The sequence below is a fragment of the Neopsephotus bourkii genome, unplaced genomic scaffold (genome assembly GCF_033783945.1).
Source record: "Neopsephotus bourkii isolate Nb327-2 ecotype Australia unplaced genomic scaffold, CSIRO-AGI_Nbou_v1 NB_1234, whole genome shotgun sequence".
Classification (NCBI taxonomy): Eukaryota; Metazoa; Chordata; class Aves; order Psittaciformes; family Psittacidae; genus Neopsephotus; species Neopsephotus bourkii.
Window position 1 is genome coordinate 2,289,986 of NW_026901719.1, and position 27,181 is coordinate 2,317,166.

The window sequence follows — 27,181 nt, forward strand, 5'->3', positions numbered from 1 at the left end:
TTTTTATTATTTTTTTTGAGGGACCATGGGCTTTTTGTCTCTACAATACTTATCAAGCAAGCAGTTAGAAAAATAACTTATGTTACAACTTCCTAACAAAGTTCCAGTGCTTGTTAGCCTTCATCTAGTATCCATTTCACATTGATACAGATTTCCTGAAGGTGCAAAAATTGCAGTTTCGTAACAATTGAGCTCTTCATCACTAAGGATCTTCTGGTGATAAGTGCAGTTTTTTTCTCACTGTCTATTAGATACCGTTTTAAGGTCTCTGTCTTGAATGATCAAGATTTTCCTCACAGGCATTAGGAGTTTGTGAACTATTGTTATGTCTGTCTTGACCTGTATACAACTGTATGCTTCCAAATTTTTGCATCTCATAATAGAAGAAGCAAAAAGAAGTTGGATACAGCACACTTATGGAAAGCAACAGTGTATAACATTATGTGCATAATTCATAGAGAAGCCACAGGACATATGTATCTTCAATTTTTGCATTTTTTTCTAGTTACCACATAAATGACAGATGTAGCTGATGTTGTCTATGGACCAGTAAGTTAATGGTCAACCAGAAGATACTATGCAAAACACTATGACATCCATAGTATTTTGGTCCTTGCTAGGCAGTACTGCTAAAAGTGAGATGAAAAATCCCACAAAACCTTAGTGTACCCACGTCTTCTAGAATGACGTTTGTGTCTCTTCAGATGGCTCAAAACCCATGTTGCTTTTTCCTTCTTCAGCATAAGGGTTCACCTCTTGACAGTTTGATCCTGCTTCACCTCTCCTTTCTTTCCTGTAATGAAAATGCAGTTTTTTATTAGAAGCCTCTGTTCTGTTCAAGTTCTTCTGGATCCCCAGAATCCCCTACTGTAAATAATACTGTGTTTAAACAGGAATCTTTATATAAAAGGAGTTGTGTTTGTTTTAAGAGAACTGTAGCAAACCTACTACATTCTTAGAAACACCATTAAAGAAGGCACATATGAAACCAACCCAGCTATATTGCTGTTAATGCAGTATTTAAGGAACATTACATTACTGGACAGCCTCCAACAATATTACTGAAAACTGCCAGTGGTGATGAATGTGGGCAACTCTGCTCTTGGAGAAGGCACTGTGTTCCCAGCAGGCCACTCCATCAATCTTGCAGTGAGGCTGGCAGAAGCCTAGCCCCTCACAGCTCCCTGTAGCCACAGCTTCCAGCTGTGATAATGATGGGCAAATTGCACTAAGCTGCCAAATTTGTTGTGCACTGAAAGGCAGGGAGCTGAACCTTTAGCTATCACTGTTGGTGGGAGGGGAATTATAAGCAGTAATTCCTTGACTTGCTTCAGTTAGATTTGGCAGCCTATTTGTGAGCACCCTGGCGATTCAGTCATCAGGACATCTTCCAGTGTTCATGATCGTAGTATCAAAAATACTACTCACTTCTTGCGATCTCTGTGACCAGTGATGATCAAGACAATAACTCCAATGACAACCAGGCTAATGACCACCCCAAATATAATTAACCAGATGGTGACCGGTGGTTCATAAGGTGTGGCCAAGGTTGGAAGTATGCCCACAAACTCCAGCGTGTTATCATCCAGTCTGAAAGCCTCATTGATTCGTCCCCGAGACATCCTGCCATTGAGAGCAAATTCAAAGAGTTTTGCATGTTTATTGAAAGCATACAAACAGTTTTCAGTTGTTTTATAAATCTCCAGTGTCAGCTTCCCCTGGACTGCTCAGTTGGAAAGGCTGCAACAGAGTTACTGCTAAGCCCATGTTCCTTCTGGTATGGGTCCCTGAGTGACAGCCACAGTAACTTAAGCTCTTAATGTGTTGCAGCTTAACTGGCATGTTCAGACACTGAATGAACTCTTAACCTCAGTCTTAACATTTACAAAAATGAGGCAAACAGCCTTCTGACCTCCCTCTCTATTTGCATTTCTCCCACGATTCTCTTCACCTTAAGTGTCTTAGCTATCCATAAGTTTCTTCAATGTGTGATAGAAAACCACAGCTTTGAAGAAAACCACAGAAGACCTCCTACAGTGTTCCATAGTTTTTATTCTTGTGTTTTTCACTGCCCTGAAAACCCTTTCTCCGGTGTATTTTCTGTGCTTTGTTTTTCCCTGAACTTCTGCTATTGAGTGCTAACCAGACAGTGACTATCATAGCCATATTCTTCTCCCCTGGTTCACCAACTTATGTCACTGCTTTTTCAACCCCATCTAATACTGCTGCTGCTTTTAGATTTGTGCCCTCTTCATTTCCCACTGTACATTACCTGTGACCAACTGCAGAATTGCAGTTTTACTTATCATTTTTACAAAAGTGACTTACAGTAGTGTCATACTGTGCTATAAGGAGCTCTTCATTGATCCATAAGTAGGAACAATCTCCTGTTCTGACCTCTTCTTTTCTGTATAATTGAATACATCTGGCTATCTTTCTAATACATCATTGTTCTGGAGTCCTTGCTGACAATAAATCTTCCACTGAATTTTCACTTAGGAGAAAACACACATGCATTCACACACAGTTACAGTGCTCTGTATTTCAGAATATAAGATCCTGTTAAAGTTCAAGCAATGATATTTTTCTGGCAAAGTATGATGCAATTAGGTGTGTTACAGCAGTTACAAGCATGTTGAAGCATTTTACATTGGCGGTTGTCCAAGACAGCACCAGATAGATAGACTGTTTTCTTTCTGTCATAACAGTTTCTCACATCCCACTATTTCTGCTAACTGCATAAATGACTTTCTTATCACTCCTTCTGCTTCAGCTGATGTGAGCATTGCTTTCCTTTCCACCCTTTCACCTGGTTGTTTGACTGATGAGGTTTTTTCTTTCCCCAGAGAGCAAAATCTCACCTGATGGCATTTTCCACATCAGATTTGGGCACAATATCACTGATATTGCCTGGCATGCTAACAGTAAGGTAGAAGGAGATCCTTTTTGTCTGTTCCCCAACATGAATGTCTGTAGTTCTGAATAAGAAACAGAAGAAAAAGATTTTTTTTTAATTGCTGAGACAAAATTGGTTTTAAATTTGGGTGAGTGAACAGATGTGATGGGCAATGACAGGGGGTTGGTTTATTTAAGTGAATTTCGGTTATTTAAGTGAATGCTTCCTAGTGACCTCAACTGGGAACTGAAATAAATTTCCTCACAGAATTTCTTTTTCTATGTGCTATTTCTTTACTCAGATGGAGAAATTCTACCCTGTACCTTTTCCAAAGCACATAATCAGCTGCAGAAGTGTTCAAGGCAAGTCTTGTGAATGAGGTGATGTACGAAGTACCTAACCATTTTTCCTTATATCCTGCTGGTCATAGATCCTAGATACTACATGGCTGATATTCTGTAATGTAGCATCAAAGAGCTTAAGTGGATAGCCTGAAAAAATTTTGAGAGACCTAATAAAAAGGGTTGTTTTCCTATCAGAATCAATTTCAGATAATAGATTTTATGTGTAAGTGAACCTAGATAAGATTAGTAAGTCTGCACAGAATTCTAGTGGTTTGTAATCAACAAATCTTTCCTTGGCCCAAAACCTCTTGTATATTCAGTATCATACACACACATTGTCATAAATGCATCTTCCCTGATATTCCCATATAGGTGTCAAATTCTCAAGGCTCACTTCAACCACTGATAACCTGTGGGAGGCAAAGCCTTCTACATCCACTGAAGTGAACTAACCTTTGCACATTTTTCCCAAACTGCAGACTCTTGAGTGAAAAGACAGCATGTAACCAAGCTGGCATTTTACCTTTTGCAACCAGCTGATGTTTAACACTGTTTGCTATCACCTTACATTTGACAGAAGGCACAATTAATTCCACCAATTCATGCTGCTAGCAAACCAGAACCAATATAGACATAGCTGGCACAATTAAGCGAGTCACTCACTGGAAGTTAACTTCCTGTTGCTTCACCTCTGTAAAGTATTTTCTCATGGCATAGGCGATGGATGACTTGAAGAGGAAGAGCTCGCTTTCATCCCATTCATACTGCAGAAACAGCACAAGCAAAATTCATGAGATGGCAAGTTACCTGACACCAAGAAATCATTCTAAAAAGAAATAGCAATTGTAATGCTTGGCATGCACTTCAGTATTATTTATTTGCGCCATGATAGCACTTCAGGAACCTACTCAAACCTTTTAGCTCTGTTAATCTGAGTGTTTTGCAGGAGGATAAACATGCAGGCAGCCCTGCTGCCAAACACTGCATCAGGCTGCTCCTCTGCAGTTTCTGGTACCTTTACATGAGGTCGTGAAGGTGCTGCAGTCCCAGCTCATCATTTTATTTGCAGACCTAGTCTTTTGAGGAGAAACTTTGGGGTGGGATTTTTATGTGAAGGTGGCTTATTTATTTGTCTGGTGAGCTGGGATTTTTATTTGGGGTTTGGTTTATTTCAATAAAAACTCTTTTCATCAGTATTTCTGAAACAGGCATATAATTGCTGTTTTACCCTGACAAATAGAGAAGGGATATAAAACAATGCACTGCCTGTGTGCAGACTCATCCTGACCTGCCTTATAAGTCCAAAGTTATTTGCAGTGGAAATCAAAAACAGCTTCTCAGGGCCAGGAACTGAGAGCTGTACACAGGACAAAAACCATCACAGGAGCTGATAATGAAGCCTTCTCTGTTGTGCAACACTGTGTGCGCAAAGGGAAAATTCCTGTCTGAACTCTGTAACATTTTTTTTTAGCCCCCTAGATTTGCCTAGATTTGATAGTGTTTATGGTACCTGAGCAGGAATGCCTATAAATGTTGTCAGTGATAGTTTTACACAGCTCCTGACTTTTTCAAGTATCATTCTGGAAGGTGTGGTTGAAGGCAGCTCTGTTGTAACAGTTTTTATAAAACCCATATTTCAACCTTGTCATCCTCTTAACACTGACATAAAATGAAGAAGGAGACATACAAGGGAGGAAAAAGTAGAAAGAGCCTGCTGTTCTCAATTTGTGCAGGATCAGGCCCCCGGAATACAGTGGTGTCCCAAAGCCACCGCTAGCAGAGCAGCCTCATTAGAGAGTGGAGGGCAAGGGCTGTGCCAGCTCTGGGTGTTTCCATCAGCAAAGGTTGAAGCTATGAATCGCCTTGGCGAATGCCTGTGGCTTTCTCCTGTTTGCTGAGAGGCAGGCAAATCCGTGTGCTGAAGCACTTGCTGTTACCGCGGTTATCTCCAGCAGCTGGCAGTGTTCACCATTGCAGCCTAGGATGCTGCTGTGGGAGTTTCTCAATTTTTCATTTACCCCCAACATCTTTAGACTGCAGTGCTTTTTTTTTTTTTTCTTAAACCAGGAGCTAATTGAGCTTCATTCCTCTACTGCTGCCTTCTTGCTGCTTTCTGTACTTAGCATTTTAGCTTTTTAATTATTTATTCATTTCCATAATATATATATATTTTTTTTACTCTAATGTATTTTAATTGCCACTATGCCTCTCAAGTGCCTTTATAAATACCATTACTGGTTGTGTGGATGGGAAGCACCTGTCTGGCTTCTGATCTGTGTTTGAGTAATGAGTACCCACACCCCTCTAATAAGCATCTCAGAAACCTACCTTGGTGCTTGCTATTCATTACAGAGGCTGCTTTGCTTTCAGAGCAAAATGAACTTTGCTAAGTGCCTCTACTCTATTATACCCTGTTCCCTCCAAGATCCCATGTGTGACTTAAAAGACTGTAAGTCTGGCCTCTGATTCAAAACGCATTTTCCATTGTAAAATATGTCAAAATGCCCGCAGGCTGATAGCTCCCCATTCCCTAACGCTGTCTTGTGTGACACCTTTTTACACTGTAATCAGATGTCTGACATTGACCCAGTGGAGAATCTTGAATCAATGTTTGAAAAGGGGTCATGTTGTCAAGTTGTGCTCAGGGGACTGACACTCTGGAACCCTTTAATTTAAATAAGACAGACCCCATGTGATTCAGCAGCGGTCTTGTAGCAGTTTCCCTTGGAAGGGCACTTTTCATAAAGCGCCAGCTGAAGCAAAAGCTGTGGGTGTTTCAGCCTCACTGATGATCCAGCAAGGCTAGGCTGCAGCTTTAATCTCATCAGCCTGAAAACAATTAGCAGGGTAATTGCAGTAGCACACACTCTAGTACAGCTGGTGTAAACCCATCCCTCAGTCAGGAAGTTTAATTTGCATAACTTCGGCCTACTGAAACATCCCTGCTGGTAATAGCCAGGGTATGTAGTTGTGGGGTGCAGGACTGCCTGCATGAGCTGCAGCTGCCCCAGTGCAGCTCTCCCTCTGCTGGGAGGGGGGATCTTTCACTTTCTGTTCAACTCAGTGCTAAAAAGCAGAAATACTAAAAGATTTGCTGGCATACTCAGACAGTTTTCTGCTGTCATACTGGTGCAAAGCAGCTCAAAATACATCTTAAACAAGCAGTTGCATCAGGATCTCGGCTTCTGTACGCTCTGGGGTGTGTAAAGCTGCCAAAACATATTGCTTTGTGCAGCTGGGCTGAGATTCCTGCCTGAAGTTCTCCCTGCCTTTTCTCTATGCCGGTTCTTGCATGTACCATTACCCGCTGCTGGCATACAAATATACAGAGTGATGTGCCTGGGAGCTCAGCATAAGAGAAATTTGTGGGGAGGCAGAAAGCTCTGTACAAAAAAGGTTTCTTGAAAGTTAGTAATGTGGACTGGTTTTGAGAGGAAAATGCATGGCTTGCTCTTCAGAGTTTAGGAACCTACTGTCCATACAATAGTTCAAATTGAGTAATCTGCATGAGATTATTTTACAGCTGCTCAATTGTACAACAAAAGACTATGGTGGCAAAAAGCAGGCATAAAACTGGTATTAAGCTAAACATTAACCATAATGACTAATAAATGTGTTGTAATATGGAACCTTTTCATGCTCCTGATATCAGTTTAAAATTGTATCTAACTCTACTCAGTGATCTAGGAAGCAATAAAACTCCAGTGGTGTTTGCATGTGAGGCAGCAATAGAAGCAAAAGCATCCATTCATATGAAAAATGAGTCCATGGTATTGTGTCCTTGGTAGTCCAATAGGCTCCACCATGCCGGTCTAAATGACTTGCCTGATGACATACTCACTCCTGGAAAATCGCTAATGTTCTGCAAGGTGAAAATGGCTATTGACAGGAGTGAAGTGTCTGCACTTAAGCCTCCTATGTTGCCTCTGTGAGATTAACATAAAGAGGCACAGCCAGAGCAGGGAGCAAATTTTCAGCCTGGGTTTAGCAACTGGGCTAAGACAATGCTCTGTTTAAAATCATAAAAGCCATCTTTGGCTTTGATGAGCTTTTCCAGTTGCTGTAATACATTTTATTGGACCAGCTGGTATAACCAGGGAAAGTAGACAAGCTCTTGGGAATGAAAGCCCTTCTTGTCTGAAACAGAAGCAGCTGTGCTGCCCCCCACAATCTTAATAACAAAGCTGTCTCTGCGTAAGAGTTGGAGGGCAGGGAGGCAGCCAAATATATCAGGGCCTGGAAAGATTACAGCAAACAGGCAAACAAAAATCTACAAAGGAATGCTGACAGAAGGGTTTCAGCATGAAATCAAGAGCATTTGAGATTAGCTAGTGGAATTCAGCTTCTCTGTGTTAAGCCCTACATTCAAATGTGAAGTAGTTGCTCTAATAGCAATTTCTGAACACAGCCACTGAAGCATTCATAAAAGAAGTCAGAGGAAATTAGATAGAGGCTTTGTTTAGACACACCAGCATAGCTGGGAAAAATACAGTCATTTTCAGGTACACGGTTTCCCCTACACTACCCTCCAGGCATGTCCTGTAACAGGTAAAAAAGGAGAAGTATTTCCACAGAATAACTCAACTAATCTAGCTGAGATGTTTGTCTAAAATGAGTAGGATCACTCCCTGGAGAGGTCCCTCCACCAACTGTAGTGGGAGTCTTGAGCACAAAGTCAGACAAGACATCTTTTATGTGATAACCCTTCACCTGAGCTGATGCCACTCTTCAGATGCAAAGACCAGCTATACCCTGCTTTATTTTCTGAGAACCATTAGCACAACATCTCTGTTGCCTAGGCAATGCGAAGAGTGCCACAGCGAGAGCACACTTACCGCCTGGTCTCCCAGTGCTGACTTCAGGCTGATGCGTACTTTGATGGCATTGTTGGAATCTGGTTTAAAGAGAAACAAGGGCTGTGTCACAACTGTAGTGACAGAAAGTCTGTCCATGGGAAATACTGGGGGGACTAGAGTTTCCTTATAGGTTCCCCTGCTCCAAATGGCCAGCTTGGTGGGATTGATCTTGTTTCCCTTCAGCCACCTTTACTCCAACATCCACATCTGAGCTGTCAGTCACCCAAGTTTGGCTTTGTAGTAGTCAAGAGTAAGCACATCTAGAGCGCAGTCCTCTGGTCTTCTTTAAACATCTCCCAAAGAAAGTGCCTCTTTCCCACCACTGGGAATGAGCAGCTCAGATGCAAATATTGGTTTCTGTTTGTCTGGTTAGATAAATCCCACCATTAGGCACATCACTGTGTTATGGTATGCTCCAGTACTGACAGTGATTACACGTATATAACCTGGGTGGTACAATGTCATCACAATAGGCTGAAATATGCGATTCCTCCCCTTGAGCTCCCTTCTTTGATTAGCACATGATAGTAAATAAAAAAATAGCAGTAATTTTTTTGTACTGGTTTTCCCTTGTGCCCCCAGCTCAGGGTCCTCTGTTTCCCAGGACTGGTGGCTCCCAGCCCTGCAGAACAGTCACACTACTCCCAGGCAAGCACCAAACAAGTCCAAGCCTCTGGTCTTTCTTCCCTCTGCACAGCCATCCCACATTCTTAGTGCTGCCACTACTGAATAACATAAACTATTTCTGAAAACTGATGAAGCTGTGACAAACCTCATGTATGCCAATTTCTCCAGCTTTGGCCATGAGGAAGTCGGACTGCCTTCCCATGAGTGAAACTTAATGCTCAGTGTATATTTCCCAAAACCCTGCTTCCCTAGGAAGAAGAGCCTTCAATAGCTGAGAAGACAGGGAATTTGCTGATCAAGAGTTGTGAGGACTACTGCATGGCCCTAAATCCACCCACAAGCCATACATACATGGAGCCCAGTCTGTTTTCCAACCAATGTATCTGCCAGCGTTGTTTTTTTGCAGCCAGTTATATAAAGGTTCAAAGTACTGGAGCAAGGGTGATGCATTCATGTATTTCTCTCCTGTTACGCTTTCCAGTGCCTGAGTCCAGGGCTTGGATCTACCTAATTCAAGCAATTGTCTGTGTACATGGAAGGAGAGGTAGTATATGTTACTGCTATGTTCCATCCAGCCATCTAGCAAAACAATCTGAGAGCAGTATCAAAATTTTCTTTTTGCTTCTGAATTCCCCCTTTCCTCCCATCACTCCTATTAATAAAAATAAATTATTTTCCCATTAATGGGCAATTAAACCTTTGATGTTTAGATCCTCAGTGGATATAAACTTAGTTAACTTATCAAAATAAACTGAGTAGATAAATGCTAAATTTTTAAGCTAGGTTCATTCTATGTTCATTGACTCCAGAAGCTTTCAAGGATGAATTAGGCTTCATTATACTCTGATTTATTATGTGTGAGAAATTTGTTTTGTTACCTCAGCTTCTGACCAGCTGCTCTGGAGTTGGTAATGTCACATGTGTGAAGAGGGCCAGTATGGTTAGCTGCTTTGCAAAGTGCCTCCTGAAACTGGAACTGATAGATGGTCCGGGTGTAATACCTAAAGGAAGGGATAAGGAAGGCACAGTTTTCGTTAGTCATCTGGCAAGGAAACCTGTAAGCCCTTTGCCTTTGGAGAGCTCTGCTATGTCAGCTGGTGCTCCTGCTGATATTTATAGGCTATGCTAACTCAGATCTAACAAAATGCCAAGATCAGATGCAGCAGAAGACTCCCAGATCTGTTTGCTGCCACATAAACCAGGAGCAAGTAAGGTTTTTAAGGTCCAACTCTCTGCTCCAGTTGAGCATTCTGAAATGAGATGGCTGGGGGATAGAGGGACATCAGAGTTAGTTTCTTCAGGGCTGCATGTGCATACCCCAAGTGACAGTGGTAAAGGGTACACTTTCTCCTCAGAAGGTAAGCACTTCCTGCAGATGTGCTCCCAATGGTTTGATGATAGCACAAAGCTTCTCTGCTCCACAAGAAGCTCAGCAGCCTCCTCACTGCTTAGACATTGCTATGCAGCAGCCCCTGGTGTTCACGGAAAAACTTCCACTGAAATCAGTGACCTGATCAGGACTTTAAAGCAAGTGAGATTGTGTCCTGAGACTCCCCACCGGATGTTTTAGGTAGTCAGGGCTTGTTCTGTACCCAAAATGTAAAGCATTAATTAAACACTGAGCTACCTTATGAACGAGTAATCGTTAGCCACATGAAACAGCACTGCAGGGTCACAATAGGTTTCATCATGAGGGACTGGTTCAACAACACCAACTATTTCTCTCCTGGGATGAAGAAAAAACACAGGATTTCTGTTAGTAGGATAATAAGGGGGGAGGAGACCTGACTCTGCTCTTCCTCTATATTTTCAGATACATATGGACACCTCTTTCACGTCCAAACAGAAGTAAAAAAAAGCCAACAAAAAAAAAGGAGGAAGAGGACAATTAAAAGCAAGGGGCTTCTTCCTAAATCTGATGTCCCCACCCAGAACTGCTTCACAGTTCTGCAGGGGGCTAATGAGGAAACACACACCTCACCACATGAACAACCAGCTGATGCACCAGTAAAGAGGATCACTACTGGTGTCATCAGGAAAAAGCGGTGGGTCATAATAGTAGGGAACTCTGGACAGGCACAGAGGCAACCACCTGTCGGCCTGACCCAGTCTCAAGGGATGTGTGTAGCCTACCAGGGGCTCAGATCAGGGGTGTTGCAGAGAGGCTGCCTGGTCTAGTAAGTCCCACTATTACCCACTTCGCGATCCATGTAGGTGCTAGTGATACAGATAGCAGTAGCCCGGAGAGCATTAAGGAGGACTACAGAGCCCTGGGAGAGGTGGTTAAGGGCTCTGGGGCTCAGATAGGTTTTTCATCAATCCTGCAGGCCAAAGGGGAGGATCTTAAGAAGGGTAGATGGGTTTGGCAGGTTAATAAATGGTTAGAACAGTGGTGCCATAGTCAGGGGTTTGGGTATTTAGAACATGGGATTAGATTTGAGAGGCCAGGTCTACTGGAGGCTGGTGGAGCTGGTCGTGCTTTTGGTAGATTTGTCAGGCTGGTCAAGAAAGTATTAAACTAGATGTGTTGGGGAAGGGGGTCATCACTCCATCCCAACACACCCAGTCAGTTGCCATCACCTATAATAAATGCTCGGAGCAATGTAGAGATATTCCAGGCACTGCAGCCAATAAGCTGGCTTCATTTGGAGCTCAGTTCAGATGCCTCTATACAAACACCCATAGCATGGGGAACAAACAAGAGGAATTAGAGATGTGTGCACGTGTATGGGGGTATGGTATAACATCACAGAAACCTGGTGGGATGGCTCCTGTGACTGAAGTGTTGGAATGGAAGATTACAGACTCTTTAGAAAAGACAGGCCCGGCAGACAGGGAGGGGGAGTTGCCCTTTATGTTAGGGGTAGGCTGAAGAGTATGGAACTCTGTCTGGGGACAGGTGACCAGTTAACAGAAAGTTTGTGGGTCAGGGTTAAAGGGAGAACAGCAATGGGAGACATTACTGTGGGGATCTATTACAGACCACCTGATCAAGAGGAATCTGTGAATGAAGCACTCTACAGACAGAAAGGAACAGCCTCACGCTCGCAGGCCCTTGTCCTCATGGTGGACTTCAACCACCCTGATATCTGTTGGAGAGATGGTACAGCCTGGCACAAGCAATCCAGGAGGTTCCTCAATTGTGTAGAAGACAACTTCCCTCTGCAAGTAATAGAGGAGCCAACAAGGAGAGGTGCCATGCTTGACCTTGTGCTCACCAACAGGGAAGGGATCGTTGGAAATGTGACTCTCCAGGGCAGCCTTGGTTACAGCAATCATGAGATGGTCGAGCTCGAGATCCTCAGGACAGTGAGAAGAGCATGCAGCAAGCTCACTGCCCTAGACTGCAAGAGAGCAGACTTTGGCCTCTTCAGGAACCTGCTTAGTAAGGTTTCATGGGATATAGCCCTAGAGGGCAGGGGGGGTCAAGACTGTTGGCTGATATTCAAAGATCACCTGCTCCAGGCTCAGGAGTGTTGCATCCCAATTAGAAGGAAGTGCAGCAGGAGGGCCAGGAGACCTCCTTGAATGGATAAGGAGCTGATGAGGAAACTTAGAGGGAAAAAGGAGGCTTATAAAAGGTGGAAGCAAAGACAGGTGGCCTGGGAAGAGTACAGGGATGTTGTCTGGGAAGCTAGGGACCAGGTTAGGAAAGCTAAGGTCCAATTAGAATTAAACTTGGCTAGGGATGTTAAGGATAACAGGAAGGGATTCTGTAAGTATGTACCGAATAAAAGACAGACATGGGACAGCGTGGGCCCCCTCTGGAATCTATCAGGACAACAGGCTACCTTGGATTTGGAGAAGGCTGAGGTTCTCAATGACTCCTTTGCCTTGGTCTTCACTGGCAAATGCTCAGACCCCACCTCCCAAGTCTTGGAAGGCAGATGCAGGGACTGTGAGAATGAAGACCTCAGGCCCACTGTAGGAGAGGATCTGGCTCGAGACCATCTTAAGAATATGAATGTGCACAAGTCCATGGGACCTGATGAAATCCATCCGCAGGTCCAGAGGAGCAGGCAAATGAAGATGCTAAGCCACTGGCCATCTTATTTGAAAAATTATGGCAGTCAGGTGAAGTTCCCGGCAACTGGAAAAAGGGAAATATAACCCCCATTTAAAGAAGGGGAAAATGGATGATCCAGGGAACTACAGAGCAGTCAGTCTCTCTCTGTGCCTGGCAAAATTTTGGAGCAGATTCTCCTGGAAGGCATGCTAAGGCACATGAAAAACAACAAGGTGCTTGGTGACAGCCAGCATGGCTTCACTAAGGGGAAATTCTGCCTGACCAATTTGGTGGCCTTCTATGATGGGGCTACGAAACTGATGGACAGGGACAAGGCAGTTGACGTCATCTACCTGGACTTGTCCAAAGCGTTCGACACTGTCCCACATGACATCCTTGTCTCTAAATTGGAGAGACATCAATTTGATGGATGGACCACTCGGTGGATAAAGAATTGGCTGGATGGCCACACACAAAGAGTTTTGGTCAATGGCTCAATGTCCGGCTGGAGACCAGTAACAAGTGGTGTCCCTCAGGGATCAGTGTTGGGATTGGACTTGTTCCACATCTTTGTCAGTGACATGGACAGTGGGATTGAGTGCTCCCTCAGCAAGTCTGCTGATGACACCAAGCTGTGTGGTTCAGTTGATATGCTGGAGGGAAGGAATGCCATCCAGAGGGACCTCGACACACTTGTGAGGTGGGCTGATGCCAACCTCATGAAGTTTAACCATGACAAGTGCAAGGTCCTACACCTGGGTTTGAGCAATCCCAGGCACAGCTACAGCCTGGGCAGAGAACAGATTCAGAGCAGCCCTTCAGAGAAGAACTTGGGGGTGCTGGTCGATGAGAAAATGAACATAAGCCAGCTTCAGTGTGCACTTGCAGCCCAGAAAGCCAACCGTATCCGGAGCTGCATCAAAAGGACCATGACCAGCAGGTCAAAGGAGGTGATCCTGCCCCTTTACTCTGCTCTCGTGAGACCTCACTTGGAGTATTGTGTGCAGTTCTGGTGTCCTCAACATAAAAAGGACATGGAACTGTTGGAACAAGTCCAGAGGAGGGCCATGAGGAAGGTGATCAGAGGACTGGATCACCTCCCATATGAAGACAGGCTGAGAAAGTTGGGGCTGTTCAGCCTGGTGCAGAGAAGGCTGCGTGAAGACCTCATAGCAGGCTTCCAGTATCTGAAGGGGGGCTATAGGGATGCTGGGGAGGGACTCTTCATTAGGGACTGTAGTGATAGGACAAGGGGTAATGGGTTAAAACTTAAACAGGGGAAATTTAGATTGGATATAATGAAGAATTTCTTTCCTGTTAGGGTGGTGAGGCACTGGAATGGGTTGCCCAGGAAGATTGTGAATGCTTCACCCCTGGTGGTGTTCAAGGCCAGGTTGGACAGAGCCTTGGGTGACATGGTTTAGTGTGTGGTGTCCCTGCCCATGTTGGAGACCAGGCTGCACCCATAGCCTGCTATCTGCCTCTGCCCATGGCAGAGGTGTTGGAACTTGATGATCTTAAGGTCCTTTCCAACCCTAACTATTCTATGATTCTAAGTCCATAGCCCCAGATGAGTACTGCTCCACAGCTGGAGACCACAGAGAAGAAGCTGCTTTGAAACTGATAGTGCAAGGAAGGGATTTGTGTGACAGCAGAGTGTGAAGGGAATAATTATGGAATGAAATAATCTACAAGACATAAGCTTCATGTGTATACCTCATGCCCTCGGCCATCCCCAATTTGGAGTCTAACACTTGTGCTTTTTGTGCTGTATGGCCTGTTGTGCCACTAGGCTGGAGATTAAATTTCTCTTTATTTTCCTCTCCTGAGGGTGTGATTCATGGAAACAAGCCCATTCCCTAAATTCTGAAAATGGTAATAAGGTCCCATGGAAATATTTTCCGTAAACCTGCACTTCAAGGTCTTGCTCCAGCAGAGAGATTTGTGGTGCTGCTACAACAGATGTGATAAGCTTCCCTGAACAATTTGTCATTCTCAATTTTCTGACATCTCTGCTACTTTTGAATAAATTGAAGCTGATTGATTTTTACAGTGGGTCAGGAAGTTTGCTTATATCAAATTTTGTTACAGATTTTGTTTGCTGATGGAGGCTCTCTGTGGTCATGTTAAGATTTCAGACTCCATTATCCATGCGGGCTTGTTAGGTTTCTTTGCATTTTTCTGCCCTATGTTAACAAACCTGGGAAATTACAGTCTCCAGTTTGAATCAAACTGCTTTTTAATCTTGAGCTCCAGGGTGCTGAAAATAGGCTGGCTGGTGGGCATTATCTGGAAAGACACCTCTGGACACTACTTGCCAAGGGAACTGTATTTCCTTGATTAAGAAAAGTGGTATCTCCATAGGAAAGTAAAGGATCAGTCTGGAGTCTTTCAGACAATTTGCCTCCAAAACCACATGAGAAGGGGGAGATAAGAGTGCACAGATACTTGGTAAACTGAGGTCCCTATGCTTCTTGGGCTGGCAAGCATGATGAACTTCACTTTCCATTTGTCCTTAAGGCAGTAGGAAGCAAACCAGAGTTTATGTCTGAAAAGACTTAGGAGAGGGCTATACCTAAGTGATGAAGATGTCTTGGGGTGTGTGTCAAGGAAATGGCAGGGTCAATCCTGGGATCTGGAACATCCCATGTGAAGGCCATGGGCTGTCTTTATCAGAGGAGCTGACATTAGAAATGAGGGGAAAGTCTGATGAGAGGCAGGGTACACTGCTGGGGGCTATACACAGTGCTAATAGGGACACATTGCTTGTGAGATGTTGTCTATACCACACTGAGCATTTGTAGCTGGTATTCTACCAGGCAATGTAGAAAGAGCCTGAGACAGATCCTGCCCTGTCGAGGCACAGGCACTTCATTGCACTGAGTAACTATGAAGGGCTGGTTTTGCAGGTTCATTTGCAAAAAATCGCTTTTGTTTCCCAGACTTACTTCATCTCCCACCACCGCTTTGTCCATTCCTGCTTTGTAATCTCACCGCTAAACACCATCCACCTCCACTTCTCCAGCATGTAAGTAAAAGGCATTGTTCCAACAATCGTTAGTGCTTGTTTGAGCAGAAAGTTGATTTCCGTTTCTGAAGAGAGAAGTAGTTAAGGTAATGGTTATGGCAGCAATTAGTATCTGATTACACAGCTAAAGTTGCTTCCTTTTACAGCTAAGCTTGCACCTGGTTTGAATTACAAATTTTCACTAAAGAAAAAGTGAATACTACTGAAAAAAGCAACATGAGAAAAGATCACTTAGGTATTGTATACAATTTTGTCTCTTTTCCCCCCTCCCTCCCCCCCGTGCCCCCTCCATAAATAACCTAGTACTTTGGCATTTATGTTTCATTATATACCACTGGAAATCTTCCCAGGCTCTGGTGAATATCAAGTTGAAGACATCTCAGAATGTACAAAGTGTACATCTCCATCTTTATAAGGTAATACTCAGAGAAGCCAGACAAAATGCATTATAATGAAGGCCTAACTACATTGTCCGCTCAATATTCACTTAAGTAGGAGATGGAAATCTCAAGGTTTCAGTTTCATTTGAACTGCTAAGTACATACTTGGTAGAAATATGTACAGATTTGTGCAACAGAAATGGAAAAGACTATTGGAGTCTCATCTAAATGAACAACGAAGATTTGGAAATAAGTTGTTCAGTACAGAAGATAATGAAGTGCTAGCTATTCATTTCTAAATTATGTAGCAGCATTATAAAGTAGTGACCCTTGCTTCATGATATGATCTGGGAAAAAAAAAAGGTATTTCTGGTAAGTTAGTGGGTAAGACTTTCAGAAGCCTCTCAGCTGCTCACTCAGTTTGCAGACATAATCTTCTGCTACAAAATAAGACCTGCAAGTGTTTTCACATAAGCATATGTATGTATTTACCTTCATCCTCTTGGAAAGTTTGCTCTAGGAGGTCAAGAGATTTCAAGTGCTGAGGGGTGGCTGCAGAAAGTGACATAATTTCACCCACTGCTTCATGGAAGCCCTCATTGGCACCGTCCCTTAGCAGGTAGGGCTGCACAGAGTATGCCATGTCATACTCAATGTGGCCCATCTCATGGTGAGCAGTCAAGAAGTCGTCCATGGTCACTTTGGTGCACATCTTGATCCTGCACACCAGAGCAACATGTCTGTGGTTAGAGGGACAGTGGTCCAGACAGCTGCTGCCCAAGCCCTTTCTACAAAGCAGCCTCCAGAGCTTGCAAACACCCTTTGCCCCTTACAAAGCCTGGGCAGACACATCTTAGCATGGGATGCAGTTTCTCCTGCAAGAGCTATACTTGGATGGGGAATTCAGCAGAACACTTTCACCCACCTGGAAGTTGTGCTGGTGGTAAGAGAAAATAATTGTTTTGTGAGAAGCAGATGCACTCTGAAACTTGGCAATAAACTCACTGTGTTAGAGCGAGTACCCACCATCAAGCTTAGGAAGAGAGTAGTGTAAAAAACCTGTGTGCCGCTGACTCTGGCTACTTCAGCCTCCCATTGGCACTATTAAATAATGGAATTTCTTCCAAATAGTGTTTCCTTTCAGCTTCCTCAACTGGTGAGGTGTGAGGCTGGCAGCTTTCACTAAGGCTCTGCTGGGGACCAGCCCCTTTCCCCAGGTAACCGCAGGGACTGCAAGAGGGCACAGAATTTGCCCCAGGAGACTTCCCTGTGTGGGAATTTGCTGTCCCTCTCCTTTTCCAAATATGGAAGATGTTGTTGGATTTTCACAAAACTGGATATATCTGCTAAAGAAGATGGTGGGCTCTCAGGTTTTCACTTGCTGTTTAGGAACCCTGTCCCATTGCTGCTGAATGGGCAAGTGTCCCCAAATCTCACTGATATCCACAAACACCAGTGTTTATGCTTATTCCTTAAGCTCTAGAACATAGCCATTTCTGTAATTCATATAAATTTGAGAGTAGTCATTAGATCTTCATAGAAAAAGTTATACAGAAAGGTTTACAGTCCCACAGGAATGCCTGCTTTTTTGTCTTCCTTTTCCATTTTATCATCTAGAAGAAAGTTATTAATAATGAAAAATATAACTTATACCAGTATGGTGTACCATTAGTGAAAATATGAATGTCTTACGAGATGGTATAAAAAGAGGTTATAGTAATCACAGTACCTGTAGTCATTTTTCCCCAGATCCCATGCTGTAGGATGGCAAACAACTTTCCTGTTGTCTGCTGGCTCTGTGAGCATAGAGTTATTCCAGAAGCCCTCAGTCATTTCGTCGAGGCCAATGGAAGTGAAGAAGGCCTCAGCAGCTTTAAATATTCTCATTGCATCCCACTGCTGAGGGAGACAATACCACCATTAACCATTGCTTCCCACAGAGCCTGTTCCCTGTGGTTGGCTTAACACAGGGCAGCTGACTTCATATTTATCTCCTATGAACTTCAGCACCTCATTTTCTGGGAGTAAGATGGTACTGTTTGCCTTTGGCATTTCTGTAAATTCTGCTGGTAACTGGAATTAAGTGTTTTCTCCACAAACAAAACAGATTTCTTCACTCAGAGGTTCAGCAGACAGCACCTGACCCAGACCAGAGAAGCCCTCAACCAAAGATAAGGCAGTGCACATAAAAAAGACATTCCTCTCAGTAACATGTCAAATCTGGGATGCAACCCTTTGGCCATTTCAGCTGGGGACTACTGATTTGAGAGAGTGAGGCAGCATTCCCAGAATATGAGCATTAGAGGAGATCTCAGCCAGAACCGTAAAACCTGGCAAATGCATCTAGAAGACTTATCAGATTGTAACTGCATGGTAATGTTCAAAGCATTTTTGTCATTCAGCAGGTTTATTATTCTACATAGGAGGACCTCTGCATGTACTGGACTGAGTTTTCAGAGTGATTTAGGTGGCAGACAGATCAATTGGATGAGAATCCTAAATTGGGTACATCCACTAACAAGGATGAGTTCAGCCTTTGCCTCAAGGCTCTGTAAATAATGCTTTCCTCCTTACAGTGGTACTTTAATATACATAAATTTATGACTACAGAGGGGTCAGTACTGTAAAATAGAGGTGAGATTGATGCAGACTTGTTCAAACTGCTTATGAATCAAATTTCTCCATTCCTTCTCTTGCCAGCATAACTTTTGCATGGAGTGCTCCTACTGAAAGGGAGGTAGGTTTCAGGTGAATGATCACATTTTAGAAATTAAATTCCACCAGAGCTTCACTTCTTTTATCTTGTAAAAGGAGTGAATCTTAGTCCTTAGTCAAGACTACAGAGGTTAATCTTCATCCATGTTCCCTTTTTGGTAAAGGCGCCGTCACAGCTGTTAGCACCACAGATCTCAAACACAGACTTTATGGTGCCATGCAGCTATCAAAAGACAACAGGCAGCAGTGCAGTTTCCTAGCTGTATTCAAATAAACAAGACTGGGAGAAAAAAACAACAACACAATCTGCAATACTCAAACTATTTGATTATGGTAATGGCTGGCAAAGGTCATATTTGAAACCAGCCAACTCCATGAGTTCTGAAATATTTATATGTACAAAATACATCTCTTAATGGATGGAGGTCTCTGAGGAAAATAGATGTGGAGCCAAGATTAAGCCGGTCAAAGAGAGTGGAGAAGAAAGAGAGAACAGCTAAGGGAAAAGGTACAGTGCATGAACACATTAAGGTGAAGAGCAAACAAAAAAGGATGCTGAAAGTAATGTTTTGCCTTAGGGCAGCTATGGCTTTCTAAAAAAGCAGCTGAGATCTGCTGTATAATTGTTATTCCATCTATATTTCTTGCATAATTCATGTTGCATAAAAGTACGTCTCTACCTTTTGAACCATTGTAGAAGTTACATCAATGTTGGGTTTGGCTGGATAGGGAACTGTCAAGGCATACAGATTTGTCCAAAATCTACCCCACATATCACCTTCAAATAAAGAAAGAAACAAAGAAATAATTTAAATGATTGGTTATATATTGTTCAGAAGTGCCAGACAGTTCTAGAAATTGTGCAGTGTCATAAATGGATGTCCTGTACATCTAAACAGGTCTGATCCAGCTGTGGAGGGCAGAAGTTCTAGGAAGTCATGCATAGGTCAAAGTCAGATCAAAGATCCTTTTATTCCACAAAATCAGCTATTATTTTAAAATACAGTTTCAGGACAGGTCACCTTCCTAAAGGTCTGTTCACAACTGAACTTCATGTTGTTAGTCCATGTGATGGTTGATGCCATGTTCAGGTACATTACAGTTACAGCAACTTGATGCTTCGTGCTTTGGAAGCAAAGTTGTGGAAATGCGAGTCCTTAAAATACGATTTAAAAGGGAAAATGGGTCTCTCTGAAACTCTCATTTCTAAGTAAGACAAGCACTGCAGAGGGGAGGGAAATGTCCCAGCCCAGTGCTAGAGTTTTGAGCTGAGAGTTACCAGCTCCAGCAACGATGAGGACACCTGCCTTCCCTACCTGCCACTGCTGCTAAGTACCTGTGTCATCTATGCCAGGGACTTCATTTCTCCTCTCCCTTTCTCTTATCTGCAACCTGTTTGTTAATATCCTGATTAAACAGGCAGATTACTCTCTTCCCTTATGCCTTGAAGGGGTCTGCCCTGTGTACAAAGTCAGGCTTGCATGACACGGCCGCATTGACATACCCAGCAAGTGAGCAGGCAGGCATCCCGTGGAGCTGATGAGCTCGGGGCCATAGACCTCCTCTAGCTTGTGCCTCACGTAGGCATGCAGCTGCTGGTACAGAGGTTTTATCTGGAGGCAGAGGAGAAGAAGGAAACAAATTAATTTCTCTTCGCTCTATGCCACTCACCCCTCTTAAACAGAGAGCCTCAAAAGTGTCCGACAAAGTTCTCCTGGCAGGTAAGTGTACCCCAAACTTGCAGCTTTGCCTCAGGGCTCAATTGCTGAGTCCAGATCCTAGCCCCAGAAGTCCTGCTCAGGTATGAAGGAGGGAGCATTGCTAACTTTACATGAGGAGTATCACAGATGCCATCTACCCATGGAAAACACGCTTTCCCACATGGGCCCTGCCTGGAGGAGAGACATCTCGGGTCTGCAGAGCCCTCTCTTTTCCCAGCCTTTGGCACAGTGCACCCAAAGGGGACCAAGCTGGTCTTAGAATGGCTGCAGAGGTTAAAAAGTTTATGTTTCCGAACATCTGTTAACTCCATGTGGGCTAGGATTAGTCAGTTTAAAGCGGGTCTTATCTTCCTTCACAACATTGACAAATGAGACCTCCATCACAAAACACAACCGTGTGTCTCAGATGAGAGCTTTTTCCTGCCTCTACCTGCTCAAATGTGTTCTCCACATCTCTGACCAGTTGGTCACGGCTGTATTTGTATTCTTCTGGATAGTCTGCTTCATAATTTGCTCTCCAGTAATCTCCATAGTCAGAATAACCTGTAAAGCACAGATGCATCAAATCAGGATACCACACGTGGAACCACGTGGGTCTGCAGGAGTGCTGCTCCCTGATGATCCCATGCAGACCTGCAAAGGGTCTAGGCAGGGGAGAGTGCTCGTCCATGGCTCTGTTCCATGAACATGCAGGTATGCTAGTGTTCCAAGAAATGCAGTTACTGCAGTCACAGTTATCTGCTAATTAAGGTCATTCCAGTTGGAGGTCAAAGGAAATTGTCACTCCTGACTGGAGCTCCTGTGGCTATGTGGGAGGGCAGCCTCTGTCAGGCTGTGTACTAAGGGGTTCTCACTGAAGATGTAAGGTGGTGGACACTGAATATGGGCCCCCCCTTCTAGCAACAAAACCACCAGAGCAGGTGTAGATACCAGGACTGGAATTCATCTCCCAGTTCCACCAACTCTTCCAGTCCACTGAGCTTCATTAAGCCTAGAGTAGAAATGTCTCATAGCTGAGGCCTCTTCCTTAGTGATATGGAGAAAGTTCTTTATGATCATTTCTTAATATTTGATATTTTTGTGTCTAACTATTCAGGCTATAATTTCTTATTCCTTACGTCTAGCTCCAGCTTGATAATTTTCACAAAACAAGGATATAAGAAAGCAGGTGATACAGGTGCAGTTTGGCCAAGAGACAGATAATATAGCTACTTCAAAAGATACTTTAAAAGAAAACTAGCAGCCATCTGCCATTGTTCCTTGAGAAAACAGTTCCAAATTGTGCAAGACTCGTGCATGTTTGTTGCTTTTTGGGTGCCAGAAAAGAAAAATAAAACTGTGACTTACTATTAAGCTTTGCAACTTCATTTTTAAGTTCAACATACTCTTCGTATAATGGTCTCATCATTCTGCCAACGCCAGCTCTCCAGCCTTCCCAGGCCCACAGCCTCTCATTATAATCCGTGCTGTTAGCCATAATAGTATCAAGACCTGTCAGAACAGAATAATAAGTACTAAGACTCAAAAAGGCAGAATCTCTATTTTTCTTTCACAGGAGGCAAATGAGCCAAAGCAAAAGAAATTTTCAATAACTCACTATTTTATTGTGTTCTTTTCTGATTTGAGCTTTTCCTGTCCTCTTTAAGAGACATGGAGCAGATCACGAGTCCCTTATATGCTCTCTTTACATTAGCTTCCCTTAAATGGGCAGTGTTCTTGGGATTGGCCTCAATGTAATGTTGAGTCCAACAAGACTTTGATGATGGGGAAAATAATGGACTTTCTGTGACACAAGCAAACTCCAGGTAATAGGCAGACTGGCACACAGGCTGAACAGCTCTCTTCAAATTCTGTCTACTACAGGTAGGAGACAGTATGTCTTGTGGGCAGCAGGCCCGCTGGAGGTCCCTGAACCACAAGATGCAATTAAATTATTACTAAGTTTTAGATAGCAAGGTATATCTATTGAAATGACAGCCTGGTCTCTTGCAGTCAGGAGCCACTCTTGGGCTTTTTTGTTTTGAACCCTCAATGTAAAGGACAGAGTAGGGGCTATGGTTAGTACTGTACCTGGCTCCAGCACCAAACACTCGGATGGTTCGGTGATTTTACAGACAGTCCCAGTGCTGTAGATGGTACTCATTGTATTTAACACAGTGCTCAGCTGCAAGTTAGATGTGAGATAGTCTGTTAGAAACACACTTTGTGCAAAATAACAGCCAATTATGCTAATTCCTTAAAAGTTCAGTTCAACACTTCACCCACCAGCTTAACATTTAAACATACATTTAAGCTCAGTAGAGGTTAATGAAAGAATTTTCCTAAATGAATTACTGAACCAGGACCTAGCTGGAACAGGCAGATAATCCCCCAAATATATGATGTAATATTCAGGTCCTTAACATACAGTCAGAGAGAGCTCTGGAAGGAAGGAAGGAAGGTAGGAAGTCACCGACCCTCTCCAATTTCAGGCATCCAGGGTGCCCGCTGCATAAAACACCCCCTTTTTCACTGTTTAATAATGAAACATGATCAAAGAAAGAAAGTCTTCCTCCACCTTTTTGACTCATTGAATGTCCTTTGACCCATCTCTTTCTGCTCATTGCCCTAGGTCTGCACTTAGCCAAGCACTTCTCGCAGGTACTCTTTTCCCCTTAGGACCAATACAGCTATTTGTCAAGGACACCTTTGAAGCGTGTGTTCATGTTTGAAATTCATTGCATGGATTACACAGCGAAACTGCTGACTTGGATGGGAATCAGCTTCATAAACCAGACTTCCCCATCAGTCCTGTACTGCTATGAGTACCTTGAACAGGTACACTCTCCATTCTGGTGCTGGAAAAAGGCATCATCCTGAGACAAGCAGGTGGCAACAACACTCTGCCATTGCTTGGGGGTGTCATGAGAGGCAGCTCAACTCAACTCACAAAAATGAGCTACATTCATCAACTTACTCTGCTGTATTTTTCTGGTGACAGCACAGATGATCCTCTGTCCTGGAGAGCCTGAATCTGAAGCCTGGTGAGAACATCCTGGATACTGGATAACGGGAAGCTGCTGGCATTCCTGGAGGCCTCCTCGTAAAATGTGGACCACTTGGCACCTGCCTCATTCTGAAAGAGGTTCACACAAACCCTGAATTACTCTGTCAAAAGAGTGCAGCATCCTGAAATACTCAGTAGGCAAGAACGTTATTTCCAGGAAAGCTTCCTTTGTGGAGACCACCTGTGGCTGAGCATTTGCACTGCACAGTGAAATGATTGAAGAATGCTTTGGCTTTGCTTTGTTCGCATATCCAGATAACTATTTTTCTTTGGAAATAGCAAAAAGTGAACCTGTCACCTCACACCATGCTTGTTATAATCGATCCAGCATCACCTAGCTGTGTTTCCTGATACTTTAAAATACCATGTGTTCTTCCCTTAGTGTTTTTTTCCACCCACCTGTGCCTAACAAAAACCAGATACAAGTCAGGGCATGAGAGGTCTGTATCCCAGATGTCATTCCCCATTTCTGCTTCAAGTAGCAGGGACAGACAGCAGCCATATGCATATATCAACTTATATATCAGTAATATCATAATATACCAATATATATAAAATCAATAAACATATGCAAATATCAATTTCTCCTGAAGTTCTGGTAAATAAATGATTGTATTTGAGCTTAGAAGCCTAGAAATAGGTGCCTAAATTGGGCATGCAAAACCTCAATGTTTTGCATGAAGTTGCTTTTATCACTGCTACAGTTTCATATCATGAGACATGAAACTCCCCGATTTCAGTGGACAAAGTAGCCCCATAAAGACAGTGTTTGGATTTCAGACTCTCTTCTTTTTATTCACCTTTTTAAAATGTGTTTGTACATTGTGTATCAATACCCATCCCAAATGGTAACAAGAACAGTACTAATTAAGCCTGATCCTCCTTAATTGTGCTCATGCCAGAGCTTCCTGGGTTGTGGAGAAGGCACCTGTAACATCTCCCTCAGCAGAGCCCCTCCTTGCTGAGGCATCAGGAAACACAAATGTCATATTGTCTCTGAAAAGCTCTTTCATGTACACTGTGTAAATCTATGTCTGAACTCCTTGTGCTGAGCAGGGATTGATAGGTGTCTTAGTAGCAGTGGGGCAGAAGAGGGGGCTCTTTGGCTATAAAAGCTGGGGGAAAGAAGTCAGCTTGCTGATTTTTCGTCAATTAGAGGTACTGGTTGAGAAGTCAGGGAATAGTTAGGGTGTTTGTGGCCCAGTTTACAAGGAATATGGTTGGGAAGGAGCCAGAAAAGACAGTATTCATTAACTCTGATCCTCATAAGTGCGCTTATTTCAAGTGTTGCTGAAGAGATCAAGTGAGAGAAAATGTTCTCTTTGAGCACTCAACTAATTGATTCTTCTTGCTGGTGTCTCCGCACGTATTTTATTATCATCTCACTAATGCTGAAGGTACGATATGGGGCTTTTATTTTACATCTTTGGAAATGTTAAAGTACCTGGTGCCTCAGAAAACATTCCAGGTTGACAATGATTAGCCATTCAGATTTCTTCCAGCAACGAGTCTCCTTGCTTTAATTAAGAAATACGATCATTAAACCATGTTTTAATTAATCTATAAGATCACAAACTGGAAGAGTTACACCATTATGGAAAATTGGATGTAGGATGTTCAGCTTCATTTTTCTGCTCTGAATTGTTTTTCTGTAAAGCTTGAGTTAACCTTAAAATACACACAGCTATAAAATTTAAGGTGTCTTTGTCCATTCTGAAAGGCTCCACTGTTATGAGATGCTAGGCTGAGGCATGGCACCCGTGATCTTGTAACCACCTACATCATGGCTGACTGCTCTTTATAAACACGGTACTTGCCTACAGATCCCATCTGCCTCAACAGCTAGAGGTTGAGAAGCAGGGAGGACTGTACTGCAAGGTAAGTACAAATGCTGTGGTACTTCCTGCTGCAAGGCAGCATCTAGCCTGGGCCCTGGAAGAAGACCATCCCCTCCAGCCTGTGACCTTTCCAAGAGGAAAGGGGCCCTGCACAGGAAGAGTGCAACACGAAGCGCTGGTGGTGGTGGACCCCAATCAGAAGGAAGCATCTCTTAGATTTCGGGGCAGAACATGCACCACTTCCTTGCCTTTTCCCTTCGCTCACCAGGGTGATTCAGGGTAATGGCTAGGGACAAGTCCAGCCTCTGACCATCCCCATGTACTGCATAGGCATCCTAGGCACCGACCCTAAGCTGTAGAGGCAGGTAGTGGCCCAGGCACCTCCAGCGAGGCATTGCTACGTTAAAACAAGACCCTCTACCCTCCTGAAACTAAACCACAGCTACCAAAGAAGTAGCAGTCCAATTTCAGCCAACTTAACTGGAACCAAAATAAACTAGAAAGTAGCTGTTAGATTCCTCAAACAACAGTAAAACCTGTGGGATGGAGCACTTACCATTTGCCTGGCAGTCTCCTCAGTGATGTTGGTGTTGTAGTTCCATGAGGCAAGGGAGCTTTCATAGCTGATGTCTTCTACCTTCCTGTTAAACTCTTCTAGAAACATTTGGGCTTGTGGTGTGACATCCTGGGGGGTCACAACAGCAGTCAGACCACAGACAAGCCAAAGGTGGACCAACATATTCTTGTCTGGGCTGAGAACCACCCAATGAAGTAGGTTTCCTCAGGTAAGCTTCTGTGTCAGGCTATGTCTCATCCGCCTTCAAGCAAGACTAGAGTGAAGAAAAAAGGCTGAATCCAATTTGCAGGGCCTTTTATAGGTTTTATCCATTGAAGGAGAGAAAGGAAAAAGTTTTTTACAAAAAGACAAATAAACAAAAGTCAATTATTAACTTTGGGAAAACATAATTACTGCTGCCATTTTATGGCCTTCTTATAAAAGGCTTTTACTTTTGGTTAATGTTTCCCAAATGTGCTGTCAATGATACAGCTGGCCACTTTATCTATAGCCTGCCCTTGTCTTTGGTAGCTCAGAATCTGTGAATCCTTTAACAAGTTGGTGATAAGCTGTAAAAATATTTAGAAACTTCACTGAAACACCAAGCTGTGAACCTTAACTCCCAGGCAGGAAGAAATGCCAGTTAGCCTGACATAGGTTACGTGGCTGGGGGTTTAGGGCCATGTTTTAAAATCCTTTGCAAAGCCCAAGTGGTTTGGATGATATACCTCATTTTCAAAGCAACTGGGGCATATAAAACCAGATTTTTTAATGTGTTCACTGAACTATTGAAAAATAGCAAGAGACAAGTGGGATCACAGCGTCTTGCATAGAGACCTAATCTGAACTATAAATCAACTGGATTTAAGTACTATGGTGACTTTGACTACTAATATGACTCCAGTTTAACATCTAAATACCTTTGCTAATCTAGCTTGGAACCTAGCACTTACTGCAGATCAATGGGAAAATCGATGCACGAATTAGTTCTGGAAATGCAGCGTGGGTTGAGTGTTATGGTTCAGACAAAACCTTGGTGTTTTTTAAATTAGCCTGTTTCTACCCAGCATCACCTGGATGCTTTTGGTTTGGGTTCTTCGTTTATTCCTTGGCAAGGGGGAGTTTTCTGGGACACAACTCTGCAGCCACATCCATGGGTTTGGCTTCC

General features: G+C 43.3%; 1 protein-coding gene across 2 annotated transcripts; it reads right to left on the reverse strand.

Moving 5' to 3' along the window:
- On the reverse strand, positions 1 to 26,529 carry ACE2 (angiotensin converting enzyme 2). 2 transcript variants are annotated; one of them, XM_061364484.1, is made up of 18 exons: positions 26,014 to 26,529; positions 23,530 to 23,688; positions 22,644 to 22,737; positions 21,921 to 22,064; positions 21,004 to 21,116; positions 20,357 to 20,465; positions 19,533 to 19,630; positions 17,867 to 18,036; positions 16,630 to 16,856; positions 15,678 to 15,822; positions 10,351 to 10,449; positions 9,602 to 9,724; positions 9,075 to 9,247; positions 8,076 to 8,134; positions 3,904 to 4,004; positions 2,862 to 2,978; positions 1,429 to 1,623; positions 1 to 793 (listed from the first exon to the last, which is right to left on the reverse strand). In XM_061364484.1, exons 1-18 carry the CDS (start codon positions 26,194 to 26,196, stop codon positions 679 to 681), a joined length of 2,424 nt encoding a protein of 807 aa, XP_061220468.1. In that variant the 5' UTR covers positions 26,197 to 26,529; the 3' UTR covers positions 1 to 678. The 2 variants fall into 2 exon arrangements, with proteins under 2 accessions (XP_061220468.1, XP_061220467.1); XM_061364483.1 differs by having other exon boundaries at positions 1 to 1,623.
- Between the last annotated feature and the right edge of the window lie 652 nt (positions 26,530 to 27,181).

Coding starts and splice junctions, on each gene's coding strand:
- ACE2 (XM_061364484.1), bottom strand. CDS start 26,196: ATGTTGGTCCACCTTTGGCTTGTCTGTGGTCTGACTGCTGTTGTGACC. Junction 2,979..3,903: donor CAACAGGAAGTTAACTTCCA/GTGAGTGACTCG, acceptor TTTCTTATTCAG/AACTACAGACATTCATGTTG. Junction 794..1,428: donor GGTCACAGAGATCGCAAGAA/GTGAGTAGTATT, acceptor TTTTCATTACAG/GAAAGAAAGGAGAGGTGAAG.